Source organism: Schistocerca piceifrons, chromosome 2, assembly GCF_021461385.2.
Source record: "Schistocerca piceifrons isolate TAMUIC-IGC-003096 chromosome 2, iqSchPice1.1, whole genome shotgun sequence".
NCBI lineage: Eukaryota > Metazoa > Arthropoda > Insecta > Orthoptera > Acrididae > Schistocerca > Schistocerca piceifrons.
In genome coordinates this window covers 419,948,740-419,963,836 of record NC_060139.1, presented here as the reverse complement: position 1 = coordinate 419,963,836, position 15,097 = coordinate 419,948,740, and the positions used below count along the sequence as shown (strand labels likewise).

General features: G+C 40.1%; 1 protein-coding gene across 4 annotated transcripts in view; it reads right to left on the bottom strand.

Annotated features, from left to right (window-relative positions):
• Positions 1–360: 360 nt before the first annotated feature.
• The window catches only part of LOC124776449 (E3 ubiquitin-protein ligase Hakai), a 75,853-nt gene continuing 61,116 nt past the window's right edge, over positions 361–15,097 (bottom strand). For all 4 annotated transcript variants that reach the window (XM_047251455.1, XM_047251456.1, XM_047251457.1 and 1 more), the window contains exon 6: positions 361–1,069. In XM_047251455.1, the coding sequence (XP_047107411.1) occupies positions 452–1,069 (618 nt within the window). In that variant the 3' untranslated portion in view covers positions 361–451. The remainder of the gene's footprint in view (positions 1,070–15,097) is intronic.

Genomic DNA, 15,097 nt, shown 5'->3' with positions numbered 1-15,097 from the left:
TTAGCAAGTGATAAATAATTCAGGCATAATATCTGGACTGCTACAAGTTTTCAAACTTAATAATAGCGCTTGAGATATTAGATACAAAATTTACTTACAATGTAGAAAGTATTTTGCACAGGAAAATTAATTTTTAGTTGCACAAACTGTTCACAGAAAAGGCCACCGCACATTTTACAACAATCATTACCAAATTGTAATAACTAAATGTCAATAATCTTTTCACCAAAGACTGTCAATATAAAATGTTCTTTAATTACTTTGTGGAGGCTGAATGGTATTTTTACAGCTCGCCAACCATACAAAAGATAAGCTTCTCTAATGAACAAACATTTGCTCAAAATTTTAATTTTTTAAAAATTTGTCTATAGTTCTTGTCAGCTTCTAACACTGATTATCAGACTGTGTCTACAGTTCTTTTTCAAAATCAGTGAAAGAAAATCCACAGTCTTCATCTGTAAAAGGCTGGATTGCTAGGTGGATGCTGCCATTGCTGAGGTGGTGGGGCTCCATATGGTTGAACTACTTGTTGTTCTTGGTACTGAGGAGCTCTCACAGCAGCTGCTGCAGCAGCTGCAGCTGCTGCCGCAACAGCAGCAGTACCTTGAGGAACAGCGCCTTGTCCACCATACTGTGCCACAGGTGCTGCTTGGTACCCTGGTGGTGCTTGGTAATAACTGGGTTGTGGAGGAGGAACGGAATATGGTGTATATTGTGGTGGTGGTGCTTGTGTGTAATGGTGGTAAGGTGCTGAAGGTGGGGGATCAACAATAACAGGTGGTGGAGCAGTCGAGTCTTGTATTGGTACTGTGATGAGATTAGTACGCATTGTAGGGGGTGGGTTGGAAGTAAACATTATGGGTGGCCTGTGAGATGGTGGGGGAGCAAAGGGTGGTGGTGGAGGAGGTGGAGGTGAGCGCTGTAAACGGGGATCATGCTTCATGCGAGGTGGGGGAGCAGCTGTTGTAGGTAACGGTTCTGGTTTATTATTGCTACCAGTTGTTACAACAAGAGGAAACTGTGGTGGGTCCTGGACAGACACTGCTATGTGCCTGTGATTTATGTGTGCCTGCAAAAAAAACAGATGTAAGTCTGAATAATTGAGGAATGTGTTACACAGTAAATTAAAATTAAAACAGTAGATTAAGTAGTGCAATCACAGAAAAAATTTGACAGTAAGTGACTCAAACGAGTATATCATTTGAATTTAAGACTCATTTTAATGTTACATTTTTAAATTCTTTTTATCAGTTAATTTTTGTCATGAACATGAAGTAAAACATATATGAGAGAACAATAAATAATAGCAAATTTCCATAGCCAATGAATTCAAATTTCCATTGTTTCCACGTATTTACAGTTCTGATGGGGTAAACAATTTCAAAGTATCCATAAATTTAGCAAGTGATTCCAAAATCCATAAAGAATTTCTATCCTTCACCAGAGTGAGCAATGTAGAGCGAGAATTCACTCTGTAAACAATCCCCTGGGCCATTGCTAAGTCATGTCTCCACAATATCCTTTCTCTCAGGTGTCTTAGTCCCACAAGGTATGCAGGAAGACTTTTACCAAGTTTGGAATACAGGGGTTGAGGTACTGGCACAATTAAAGCCATGAGGGCAGATCGTGAGTTATGCTTGGATAGCTCAGTTGGTAGAGCACATGTCTATGAGAAGCAAAGGCCCCAGGTTCGAGTCATAGTCCAACAAACAGTTGAAGGTATGATTAAAAAAATTCATACTTGCAGATGACAGTGGTTTCATCGTGAAATGTAATGTAAATATGGTAGTACATAGCATTTGCTTGTAGCTTCCAGAAAAGGTGACAGATTGACACTTCAGGTGATGAAATAATATATTTTAAATTCTTATGACAGATGTTGAATGAAAAGTTCTCTCAGAAGTAGGGCATTTATGAACTTGTGCAGAAACTAAGTGGTGATGTATCTCTTGTAAGAACAATCTTTATCTCTGACAGAAACTTGAAAAAGCTTTTTTACTTAGCATACTTTGGCTCTAATATATTATATGGTATAAAAATAATTCTAACCAATTACTGATTATTCACAAAGATTGTTCTAGGGCCAGAAAAGGGCAACTGTAATGATCTGTGATGTTTTGCAAACTCTGTGCAGTCTGCTGTTCAAATGTACCAGAATTCTAACAAATGGAAGACTGGGGTTGAACACTATTTTTTTTAACTGTTTATTGCCAAAGACAATTCATCTAGTTTATGAAAGTTTGTTGTAAGGTGTCTGCTCTATCATTTTCAACAGTTAACAAATGAATTGTTCAAATCAAACATGACTGTACTACTTTTGAATATCATTTGTGTGTATGTAGGATGTCCCAAACTTCCACCACAGATGAAAACACAAAGTAAATGTGTAGTTTGGTATTTGACAACTGGTGACTGCGAAGGGAATGTGCATGACAAGTGTCACATTTGTTGACTGTTGACCAAAAGTAAATGAGGAAACAAATTTCCCAGCAACATTTGGACATTTTAAACCATATTGAACTGTTTTAAGTGTCAAATTGTTACCTCAAATGAAACACAGGTGCACCGTTTCACAACAGAAACAAAAACAACAGTCAAAACAGTTTGTCGAAGTTTGAAGCCTTGCTTAAAAAAGGAAAGTTTAATTTTATCTGCATGACAATTGTTTCCTGGGATGCAAAATGGTTTCTTCATTGTAAAGTGCAGAATAATAACCAGTGAATACATAGAAAGATTGAAGATTCCATCAAGTCAGCTATCCCTAAATTTATGGAAATTTGTGGCTGGGAAACATTTTGAGTCCAATGGACACTTATTTTGATAACGTTCCAGGACCATACGTTAGCAGAGGAATCTACTCCCTGGAGAAAGTTTGAAGAAAGACAGTTGATAAAACATGGAAAAACGTTAAACAATATGTGCACCTTGTCCTCATACTACAAGAGATACAAGAGATACCAGTGGTGGTGAGACACAGGTGATTTTTTGGATCCCAAAAGTCTTGCCAAAAACAAACACCCAGAAAAGTGGCCATGTGTGCGTGAGTTTTCTACTTCTGAAGAAGGACTTTGTCCAAAAGCAGAAATACTTTTAGTATTCTCTTTCATTGTCCAATCAAACTATGTGGTTCCTGAGAAGTTTTCATGTCTCAAACAACTGTGATGTATATATGCAGACTGAAGCAATGAATAAAAATTTGTACCAAGGCTGGAATTTGAACCCTGATCTCCTGCTGATTAGGCAGATGCACTAAGCACTACCCCACCCTGACAAATTGGCTTTGCACAACTGCACAGATTACTCTATTACACAACCCGTCTCAATCCCAATTCCCATTCACACATCAACTCACTTGGTACTCCTCCTAAACTCCAGCAGCATTGTGGGGGCTCTCTAACAGCATTGGAATCACACCTCAGCATTGAATGAAATGGGAGATATTGCCTGTAACCCAGGTATAAGAGCTACATCCACATCTACATCTACATGGATACTCTGTGCCTGGCAGAGGGTTCATCGAACAACCTTGACAATAATTCTCTATTATTCCACTCTCGAACAGTGGGCAGAAAAAACAAACACATGTAGCTTTCCATGCAAGTGTTGATTTCCCTTATTTTATTATGATGATCATTGCTCCATATGTAGGTCGGCACCAACAAAATATTTTTGCAACTGGAGAAAGATGGTGATTGAAATTTTGTGAGAAGACGTCACTGCAATGAGAAGCGCCTTTGTTTTAATAATGATGACCCCAAATCTTTTATCATGCCAGTGACACTCTCTCCCCTATTTTGTGACAATATAAGATGTTCTACTCTTCTTTGAACTTTCTTAGTGTACTCCGTTAATTCTATCTGGCAAGGATCCCACACTCCGCAGCAGTACTCCACAAGATGAAAGACAAGCGTAGTGTAGCCAGTCTTTTTAGTAGAGCTGTTGCATCTCCTAAGTGTTCTGCCCATAAACCACCACCTTTGGCTCACCTTTCCTACAATATTTTCTGCGTGTTCTTTCTTTAAGTTGTTCGTTATTGTACTTCTAAATATTTAGTTGAATTTAGGCCTTTACAATTGACTGATTTATCATGTAACTGAAGTTTACTGGCTTTCTTTCAGCACACTTTTTGTTATTTAGGGTCAATTGTCAATTTTCGCACCATACACACACATTTTCTACATCGGTTTGCAATTTTTTATGATCTTCTGATGACTTTACTTGACAATAAACATTCTAAGACAGCTGCTCACAATGTCTCCTGAACCATTTACATAGATAAGGAACAGCAGAGGGCCTATAACACAACCTTGGGGAATGACAGAAACCACTTCCGTTTTACTCGATGGTATTCCATGAATTACTATGAACTGTGACCTCTCCAACAGGAAATCACAAATCTAGTCGCGTAATTGAGATATATTCCATAAGCTCACAATTTGATTACAAGATGCTTATGAGGTACAGTGCCAAAAGCCTTCTGGAAACCTAGAAGTATGGCATCAATCTGAAATCATTTGTCTGTAGCACTCAACACTTCACGTGAGTAAAGAGATAGTTGTGTTTCACAAGAACAATGTTTTCTGAATCCGTGCTGACTGTGTGACTATAGACCTTCCTCTTCGGGGTAATTCGTAACGTTTGTTATTTTTATTTATTTATTTATTTATTGTTCCGTGGGACCAAATTAAGGAGAAGTCTCCATGGTCATGGAACGAGTCAATACATGAAATTATAACACGATATTAGAAACAGATAAAATGAAATATAAAAAAACATATTCAGGTGACAAGTCGTAAGTTTAAATGAAGAAAATCAACAATGTAACACTGGAATTTGCTTAATTTTTTAGCTCTTCCAGGAGCTCCTCGACTGAATAGAAGGAGTGAGCCATGAGGAAACTCTTCAGTTTAGACTTAAAAGAGTTTGGGCTACTGCTAAGAATTTTGAGTTCTTGTGGTAGCTTATTGAAAATGGATGCAGCAGAATACTGCACTCCTTTCTGCACAAGAGTCAAGGAAGTGCATTCTACATGCAGATTTGATTTCTGCCTAGTATTAACTGAGTGAAAGCTGCTAACTCTTGGGAATAGGCTAATATTGCTAACAACAAACAACATTAAAGAAAATATATACTGTGAGGGCAATGTCAGAATTCCCAGATTTTTGAACAGGGGTCGACAAGAGGTTCTCGAACTTACACCACATATAGCTCGAACAGCCCGTTTTTGAGCCAAAAATACCCTTTTTGAATCAGAAGAATTACCCCAAAAAATAATACCATACAACATAAGCGTATGAAAATATGTGAAGTAGACTACTTTTCGTGTTGAAGTGTCACTTATTTCAGATACTGTTCTAATGGTAAATAAAGCAGCATTTAGCTCCTGAACAAGATCCTGGACATGGGCTTTCCACAACAGCTTACTATCTATCCAAACGCCTAGGAACTTGAACTGTTCCGTCTCGCTTATAATATGCCTATTCTGTCTGATCAAAATATCGGTTCTTGTTGAATTGTGAGTTAGAAACTGTAAAAACTGAGTCTTACTGTGATTTAGCATCAAATTATTTTCCACAGCCACAAACTTATTTCATGAACTACATTATTTATTACTGTTTCAATATTACACACAAGATCCTTCACTATCAAGCTGGTGTCATCAGCAAACAGAAATATTTTTGAATCACCTGTAATACTAGAAGGCATATCATTTATATAAATAAGAAACAGCAGTGGCCCCAGCACCGACCCTTGGGGAACGCCCCACTTAACAGTGCCCCATTGGGACTGAAAATCACTACCACTCTCAATATTGCGGAGAGTTACCCTCTGCTTTCTGTTCTTAAAGTAAGAGGCGAACCAATTGTAAGCTACTCCCCTTACTCCATAATGGTCCAACTTCTGCAGTAATATTTTGTGGTCAACACAGTCAAAAGCCTTCGTTAAATCAAAGAAAACACCTAGCGTTCGCAACCTTTTATTTAATCCGTCCAAAACCTCACAGAGAAAAGAGAATATAGCATTTTCAGTTGTTAAACCATTTCTAAAACCAAACTGAACATTTGACAGCAAATTATGTGAATTTAAATGCTCCAGTAACTTTGTATATACAACCTTCTCGATAACTTTAGCAAACACCGATGGCATAGAAATAGGTCTAAAATTGTCAACATTATCAATGTCTCCCTTTTTATAAAGTGGCTTCACTACCGAGTACTTTAATCGGTTAGGAAACCGACCACTCCTAAAGGAAAAGTTACAGATATGGCTGAGAACTGGGCTAACATACATAGAACAATACTTCAGTATTCTGCTAGATACCCCGTCATATCCATGAGAGTTCTTGGTCTTTAGTGATTTAATTATTAACTCAATCTCCCTCTTGTTAGTATCATGGAGGAGCATTTCAGGTAACAGTCTCGGAACACTTTTTTCTAAGAGCGCTATATGATTCCCTGTTGGGACTAGGTTTCTATTTAGTTCACCTGCTATATTCAGAAAGTGATTATTAAATACTGTACATATATGCAACTTATCAGTAACACGGACATTCCCACTACGCACTGATTCTATATCCTTGACCTGTCTCTGCAGACCAGCAACTTAATTTTATCCTGAGACTTAGCTATTCTATCTGCATACCACATACTTTTTGCCTTCCTAATAACATTTTTAAGCACCTTACAATACTGTTTGTAAAGGGCTGCTGCATTTAGATTTTGACTGTTTCTAACGTTTTGATATAATTGCCACTTTGTTCTACAAGATATTCTTATCCCTCTAGTCAGCCACCCAGGCTGCCTGTTTTTGCTAGTACCCTGTTTTAAACGTTCTAACAGAAAGCAACTTTCAAAGAGCATGAGAAAAGTCTTGAGAAAAGCATTATATTTATCGTCTACTGTATCAGCGCTACAAACATCTTGCCACTCTTGTTCCTTTATAAGGTTTACAAAGGTCTCTACAGCAACTGGATCAGCTTTCCTGAACAGCTGATGACTATATTTAACACGTGTTGCAGCACAAAAATCTTTTAAAGTTAAAATTTGTGCATCATGATCTTAAAGGCCATTCACCTTTTTGCTAACAGAATGCCCTTCTAGTAATGAGGAATGAACAAAAATGTTGTCTATGGTTGTTCTACTGTTCCCTTGCACTCTCGTTGGAAAGAATACGGTTTGCATAAGATTATATGAATTAAAGAGGTCTACCATCATCCTTTTCCTTGCACAATCACTTATACAATTAATATTGAAGTCACCACATATAACTAACTTTTTGTATTTCCTATAAAGTGAACCAAGAACCTCCTCTAGCTTTAGCAAAAATGTTGTGAAATCGGAGTCTGGGGATCTATAAATAACAACAGTTAGAAGTTTAGCTCTGTTAAATTTAACCACACCTGCACAACATTCAAACACCTTTTCAGTGTAGTACTTAGAAACATCAATTGACTCAAATGGGATGCCGTTTTTCACATACATGGCTACTCCCCCACACCGCAAAGAGCTCCTCGAAAAGCTGCCAGCCAACCTGTACCCTGGTAAAGGAAGCCTCTGAATTATCTCCTTATTTAAGAAGTGTTCAGATATACCAATAATTTCAGAGTCAACATCTATAAGCAGTTCACTAACTTTATCTCTAATACCTTGTATGTTTTGATGAAATATACTAATTCCCTCATTACTCGGATACCTAAGCTTTGTCAAAAGTGATTCCCTTGTTAGAGAGACTTCCCTTAAGCAGGAATACCTATCAGCTGACTTCAATCTAAAAAAGGTGCAGCTCTAACACCCACTACTGCAGGAATTTTCCCATGAGTGATTCCACCAACCCCACCTATGCTGTCACCTATAAGCTTTGCCAACCTCCCCTTCCCATACCTGTTGAGGTGCAGGCCATGTCTGGTGAAACCTGTCCTGCTGATAGACTCCACCGACACCACTGAAATGTGACCCACGCTTTCTGTCATCAGCGCACCCCCAAGTCTCATGTTATTACGCCTGACAGCAGTATTAAGATGAGGCCGATCGTGACGCTGAAACAGTTCCACGAAATGCACATTCGTGTTGCCAGTCTGAGTGGCTATCTTTTCCAGGTCACCATAAATGTTATACTCCCCATCCCTATCAATACTATTACCAGCCCCACCCACAATCACTACCTGATCCTCTTTAGTAAAATCCCTACATAGCCCCCCTATGTTAACAGTCACCTGAGCCAACCCTGCATTAGGCTTCACAATGCTGGTGACCTGGTACTCACTCCCCAGCACTTTCTGCAACTGCTGGCCTACACCTCTGCCATGAGAACTACCTAACAGCAGAACCTTCTTCTTCCTCTTCGACTTTGCAACTGTTCTAGGCACAGTAACTACTGAGGTCTGCTGCATACTTCCTACATCTACAGCTACTAGAGATTCCTCTCCACTAGACTCTGAAAGTTGGTCATATCTATTGTAAACACCAATAGTAAAAGTATCTGAAAATCTTCTCCTAGCAGATCTCTTGCCAACAGCCAGCTCCCATTCCCCAACCCCCTTCTCCCTCCTCATCCTATCTAGCTCCTCCTGTGCGTTTTTCAACTGCACCTGAAGGGCACAGATCTTACGCTCCTGCTCCTCTATCAACTTACTCTTGCTACATAACCTGCAGTTCTAGGAGAGGATCTCACCAGAATGCCCACTGGCTTCCCCACTGCATCCCCCCCAGTGAAAATACTTCGAACAAGTCTCACACCGCAATCCACTACTCACGAACCTACGGCAAAGCCCACACTTCTCACTCATGGTAAAATTTTACTTTTTCTAAGTTCCGCTACTACAATAAGAAGATGTTAAAAACCTGACTACAATAATCACAAACTTACTCTACAAGGGAAGTTGTTGTTGTTGTTGTTGTTGTTGTGGTCTTCAGTCCTGAGACTGGTTTGATGCAACTCTCCATGCTACTCTATCCTGTGCAAGCTTTTTCATCTCCCAGTACCTACTGCAACCTACATCCTTCTGAATCTGCTTAGTGTATTCATCTCTTGGTCTCCCTCTACGATTTTTACCCTCCACGCTGCCCTCCAATACTAAATTGGTGATCCCTTGATGCCTCAGAACATGTCCTACCAACCGATCCCTTCTTCTGGTCAAGTTGTGCCACAAACTTCTCTTCTCCCCAATCCTATTCAATACCTCCTCATTAGTTATGTGATCTACCCATCTAATCTTCAGCATTCTTCTGTAGCACCACATTTCGAAAGCTTCTATTCTCTTCTTGTCCAAACTATTTATCGTCCATGTTTCACTTTCATACATGGCTACACTCCATACGAATACTTTCAGAAATTACTTCCTGACACTTAAATCAATACTGGATGTTAACAAATTTCTCTTCTTGAGAAACGCTTTCCTTGCCATTGCCAGCCTACATTTTATATCCTCTCTACTTCGACCATCATCAGTTATTTTGCTCCCCAAATAGCAAAACTCCTTTACTACTTTAAGTGCCTCATTTCCTAATCTAATTCCCTCAGCATCACCCGACTTAATTAGACTACATTCCATTATCCTTGTTTTGCTTTTGTTGATGTTCATCTTATATCCTCCTTTCAAGACACTGTCCATTCCATTCAACTGCTCTTCCAAGTCCTTTGCTGTCTCTGACAGAATTACAATGTCATCGGCGAACCTCGAAGTTTTTATTTCTTCTCCATGAATTTTAATACCTACTCCAAATTTTTCTTTTGTTTCCTTTACTGCTTGCTCAATATACAGACTGAACAACATCGGGGAGAGGCTACAACCCTGTCTTACTCCCTTCCCAACCACTGCTTCCCTTTCATGTCCCTCGACTCTTATAACTGCCATCTGGTTTCTGTACAAATTGTAAATAGCCTTTCGCTCCCTGTATTTTACCCCTGCCACCTTTAGAATTTGAAAGAGAGTATTCCAGTCAACATTGTCAAAAGCTTTCTCTAAGTCTACAAATGCTAGAAACATAGGTTTGCCTTTCCTTAATCTTTCTTCTAAGATAAGTCGTAAGGTCAGTACTGCCTCACGTGTTCCAGTGTTTCTACGGAATCCAAACTGATCTTCCCTGAGGTTGGCTTCTACTAGTTTTTCCATTCGTCTGTAAAGAATTCGTGTTAGTATTTTGCAGCTGTGACTTATTAAACTGATAGTTCGGTAATTTTCACATCTGTCAACACCTGCTTTCTTTGGGATTGGAATTATTATATTCTTCTTGAAGTCTGAGGGTATTTCGCCAGCTTCATACATCTTGCTCACCAGATGGTAGAGTTTTGTCAGGACTGGCTCTCCCAAGGCCGTCAGTAGTTCCAATGGAATATTGTCTACTCCACAAGGGAAGTAACTACTATTATTAACAGTATTAATAAACAACAAATGTGAATATAACAAAAGACTAATACAGAAAGAAAATCAAACGTCTAATGACACAGTAACAGCACGGAATGTAAACACAGGCAAGAGGTTAAGTTGCTCGATACGAAACACTCACAAATATCAGGTCACAACACAAGAAAGGCAGAGGTGAATGAAGAAACCACTAATACGTCACTTATATAGTAAATATTATCACAAAAACCGTTAAAATATGTATCTGAAACCTAAAAATATATGAAAACTTAGAGAGCGATCTCACACGCAGTCACTCGCTTATGATGTCACGTCTATGCTTCCAACAACAACACTTGGCAATATCCATATATGTTCCAAAATTCTGCAGCATATCAGCCCTAATGATAGGGGGTTTTAATTTGCCTGCCTTGAATATTTGTGTGACCTGTGCACTTGGGTACGGATCTTTTGTCGAGCGAGCAGTTTTATATGTTTGTTAAGTGTGGAGCTATTGCATCATCCACTCTGAAAGGAACCTAACTGGTGTAAGTCTGCACTGGAAGACTTATTTTTATTAAGTGATTTCAGTTGCTTCACTACTCTGACAATATCTATTTCAAGTTACTCACATTGGCAGCTGTTCTTGACTTGAATTCTGTCTTCTTTGGTGAAGGAATTTTGGAAGGTCTGTGTTTAGTAACTTTACTTTGGCAGCACAGCCATCAATAGTATTTCCATTGCTACTGCACAGCGAAGGCATGGATTGTGTCTTGCCGCTAGCATATTTTACATCTGACCATAATCTCTCTGGATTTTCCACCCGGTTTCGAGACAAAGTTTCATTGTGGAAACTATTATAAGCATCTCGTATTGAAGTCCATGCTAAATTTCACGTTTCTGTACCATATCGCCACTCTTGGGGATTTTGTGTTTGTTTAAATTTGGCATGCTTTTTTTGTTGTATCTGCAACAGTGTTATGACCTGTTTTGTGTACCACGGGGGATCAGCTCTGCAATTTTGTTAATCTATTTGGTATAAATCTCTCAATTATGTCAATACTATTTCTTTGAATTCAAATAACATCTGGTCTACACTTACACTGTTGATCTGGAAAGAGTGGAGGTCGTCTCTTAGTAATGCGCCAGGCAAATTTTTATCTGCTTTGCTGAATAGGAACATTTTTCATTTATTTTTGGAGGATTTAGGAGTTACGGTATTCACTCTCATTACAACAACTCTGAGTTCACTAATTCCTGTACCTGTTTTGATGCTCGTTATTAACTCAGGATTATTTGTTGTTAAGAGGTCAAGTATGTTTCCACAACCGTTTACTATTCAAGTGGGCTCATGAACTAACTGCTTGAAATAATTTTCAGAGAATGCATTTCGCACAATTTTGGATGATATTTTAAGCGTACCTCCAGATTTAAACAAGTATATTTGCCAACATATCGGGGGTAAATTATAATTGTGTGAGTCAGGTATGTGTTTGAAATTAAACTCAAATTTTCTTTGAACCTTTCAGCAATTGTACCATCTGAATTGGGAGGTCAGTAAAAGGATCCAATCATCATTTTATTCCGGTTGCCAATACTAATTCACAGGAACTATTTACTTCAATTTCGCTACAAGATAAACTACTTTTAACAGCATCAAACACGCCACTGCCAACTGTGTTTAGCATATCCTTTCTGAACACCATTAGGTTCTTCACAGCAATTTTGGCTGAACTTCTCTCTGGCTGTAGCCAGCTTTCAGTGCCTATAGTGACTTGAGCATCAGCGCTTTCTATTAGTGCTTGGAGCATTGGTACTTCCCCAACACAGGTACGACAATTTGCAACTGTTATACTGATGGTGCCTAGATATATGTTTTTCGTGTTGGACCTGCAGCTTTCGAGATTGAAACCCATTTTGTGTTTCCCTGAGACCCTCTAACCTAAAAATCTGTAAAGCCCACACCACACAGCTCTGCTACATGTGTAGCCATCTACTGTGTGTAATGGACTCCTGGCCCATTTAGCAGAACCCAAAACCCCACTACCATTTGGAGAAAGTCAAGGAATCTGCAGCCTACATGTTTGCAAAACCATCTGAGCCTCTGATTCAGACCCTCCACTCAGCTCTGTGCCAGAGGTCCACAATTGGTCCTGTCGATTATGCTGCAAATGGTGAGTTCTGCTTTCACCTCTGACAGGCTTTACCACTCCTGTTAGCAGCTCGAAACCAGAGAATCTCTCCTGATCCAAAGACACACACATCATTGATACTGATGTGAGTCTCCACCTGCAGTCTGCTGCACCCTGTGCACTTCATGGAACCTGGAAGGACCCATTCCACCAAATATGCACAGAGAGTGCATAATCGCTTTCTTCCCCACCTTGGCCCCCATGTCCCTCAGGGGTTCTATAACTCGCCTAACATTGGAGCTCCCAACTGCCAATAATTCCACCCCCTGTGATTGCCCATATACTGCAGGCTGAGAGGTTTCCTCTGAAACTGCATCTGGCTGAGGGACTGTGTCAGCCACAGACAGCATCTGGAACCTGTTTGTCAGAAAAACTGGGGACGCCTTACATTTGGCCCCTGGGGAAGTCATTAACCACCTGCCATGCCATGAGGCGACCTTCCACTCGATCATGGGTGAGGAGAGCAAACAGTAACTGGACTGGCCCCCGGTGTGGACCAGTTGGTGGACTTCTGAGTCATGCTGGACGTCCACTGGATCCCTAAGGGCAGCCCACAACAGTGATGCCCAGCCCATCCACTTGCAGCTGCAAGCTGTGTAACTGAAGCCTGGAGCTGAGAGCGAAGTGTCACCAACTTGGCTCGCATCCGCAAACAGCAATCACAGTCCCTATCCATATTAAAGACAGTGGAAAACTAAATTACACAGACAAACGAAGGACTACTGACATGTGCTACAGAACTCTGTTATAAACACTGATGAAAATAAAAGAACTGTGTCTAATAAATCAGATTTACATGCAGAGATTCATAAACTTAACAACCAAAACACTAGGTGAGACTAAATAATTCGCTCCTGGTTAGTAACTTGTAATATGCCACAAAATCAGTTTACATTCCAACACAAACAAAAAAGCGGAAACGGTGTCTATTAATTATTAAATAAACACATAGAAATCCAAAAACAAAACTAAAAAAGCACACATATGAAACTACACAATTCGCACCTGGTTAGGAACTCTTAAAAGTCACAAAATCTGTTACTTCCCTATTGCTGCTTGTGTCTCTGCCAACTTGTGCTTTAATCAATGAAACTACACTGAAGAGCCAAAGAAACTGGTACACCTGCCTAATATCATGTAGGGCCCCTGTCAGTATGTAGAAGTGCCACAACACGATGTGCATTGAACTTGACTGATGTCTGAAGTAGTGCTGGAGGGAACTGACACCATGAATCCTGGAGGGCTGCCTATAAATCGGTGGATATCTCTTCTGAACAGCACATTGCAAGGCATACCAGATATGCTCAATAATGTTCATGTCAGGGGTGTTTGGTGGCCAGCAGACGTGTTTAAACTCACAACAGTTTAAACACTCTGTAGCACTTCTGGATGTGTGGGGTGTCGCATTGTCCTGCTGGAATTGCCCAAGTTCGTCGGAATGCATAATGGACATGGATGGATGCAGGTGATCAGACAGGATGCTTACGTATGTGTCACCTGTCAGAACTGTATCTAGATGTATTAGGGTCCCATATCACTCCACCTGCATATGCCCTACATCATTTCAGAGGCCCCACCAGCTTGAACAGTCTCCTGCTGACCTGCAGGATCCCTGGATTCATGAGGTTGTCTCCATGCCTATACAAAGGCGAGGCGTAAAGCTTTGTGTCGTGCAGTCATCAAGGGTACACAAATGGGCCTTTGGCTCTGAAACCCCATATCGATCATGTTTTGTTGAATGATTCACACGATGACTCTTGTTTATGGCCCAGCATCGAAATCTGCAGTAATTAGCAGAAGGGTTACACTTATGTCACGTTGAACGATCCTCTTCAGTTGCTGTTGGTCCTGTTCTTGCAGAATCTTTTTCCGACCATAGCAATATCAGAAATTTGGTGTTTTACCGGATTCCTGATATTCATGGTACACTCGTTAAATGGTCATACGGAAAAATCCCCACATCATTGCTATCTCAGAGACGCTGTGTCCCATCACTCATGTGCCGACTATAACACCACTTTCAAACTCACTTAAATCTTGATAACCTGCCATTGTAGCAGCCGTAACCAATCTAACAACTTTGCTAGACACTATTTGTCTTATATAGGTGTTGCTGACAGCAGCATCGTATTCTGCCTGTTTACACATCCCTGTATTAGAATATGTACGCCTATACCAGTTTCTTTGGCACTTCAGTGTATATGGTTCTAGAGACCTTTTCATGTCTTGCATACCTGTGACGTATATATGCAGACTGAAGCGATGAATGATAATCTGTACCAAGCGGGCTGAGGTGTGAATGGGAGTTTGGATTGAGGAGGGAGGTGTGCTAGGGTAATCTGTGCAAAACCACTGCCCCAGGGTGGAACACTGATTAGCGCATCTGCCTAGTGCACTGCAGATTCCCGGCCTTGGTACAAATTTTCATTCTTCGCTTCAATCTGCACCTACACACATGTTTTCTTGTGCCTGTCTGTGGCTCAATGCCTCCACTGTGTGGTGTGCAGCAATCTCTCCCATCCACATTGCTGACAATGGATCATTATTTGCAGAAATTTAGCAG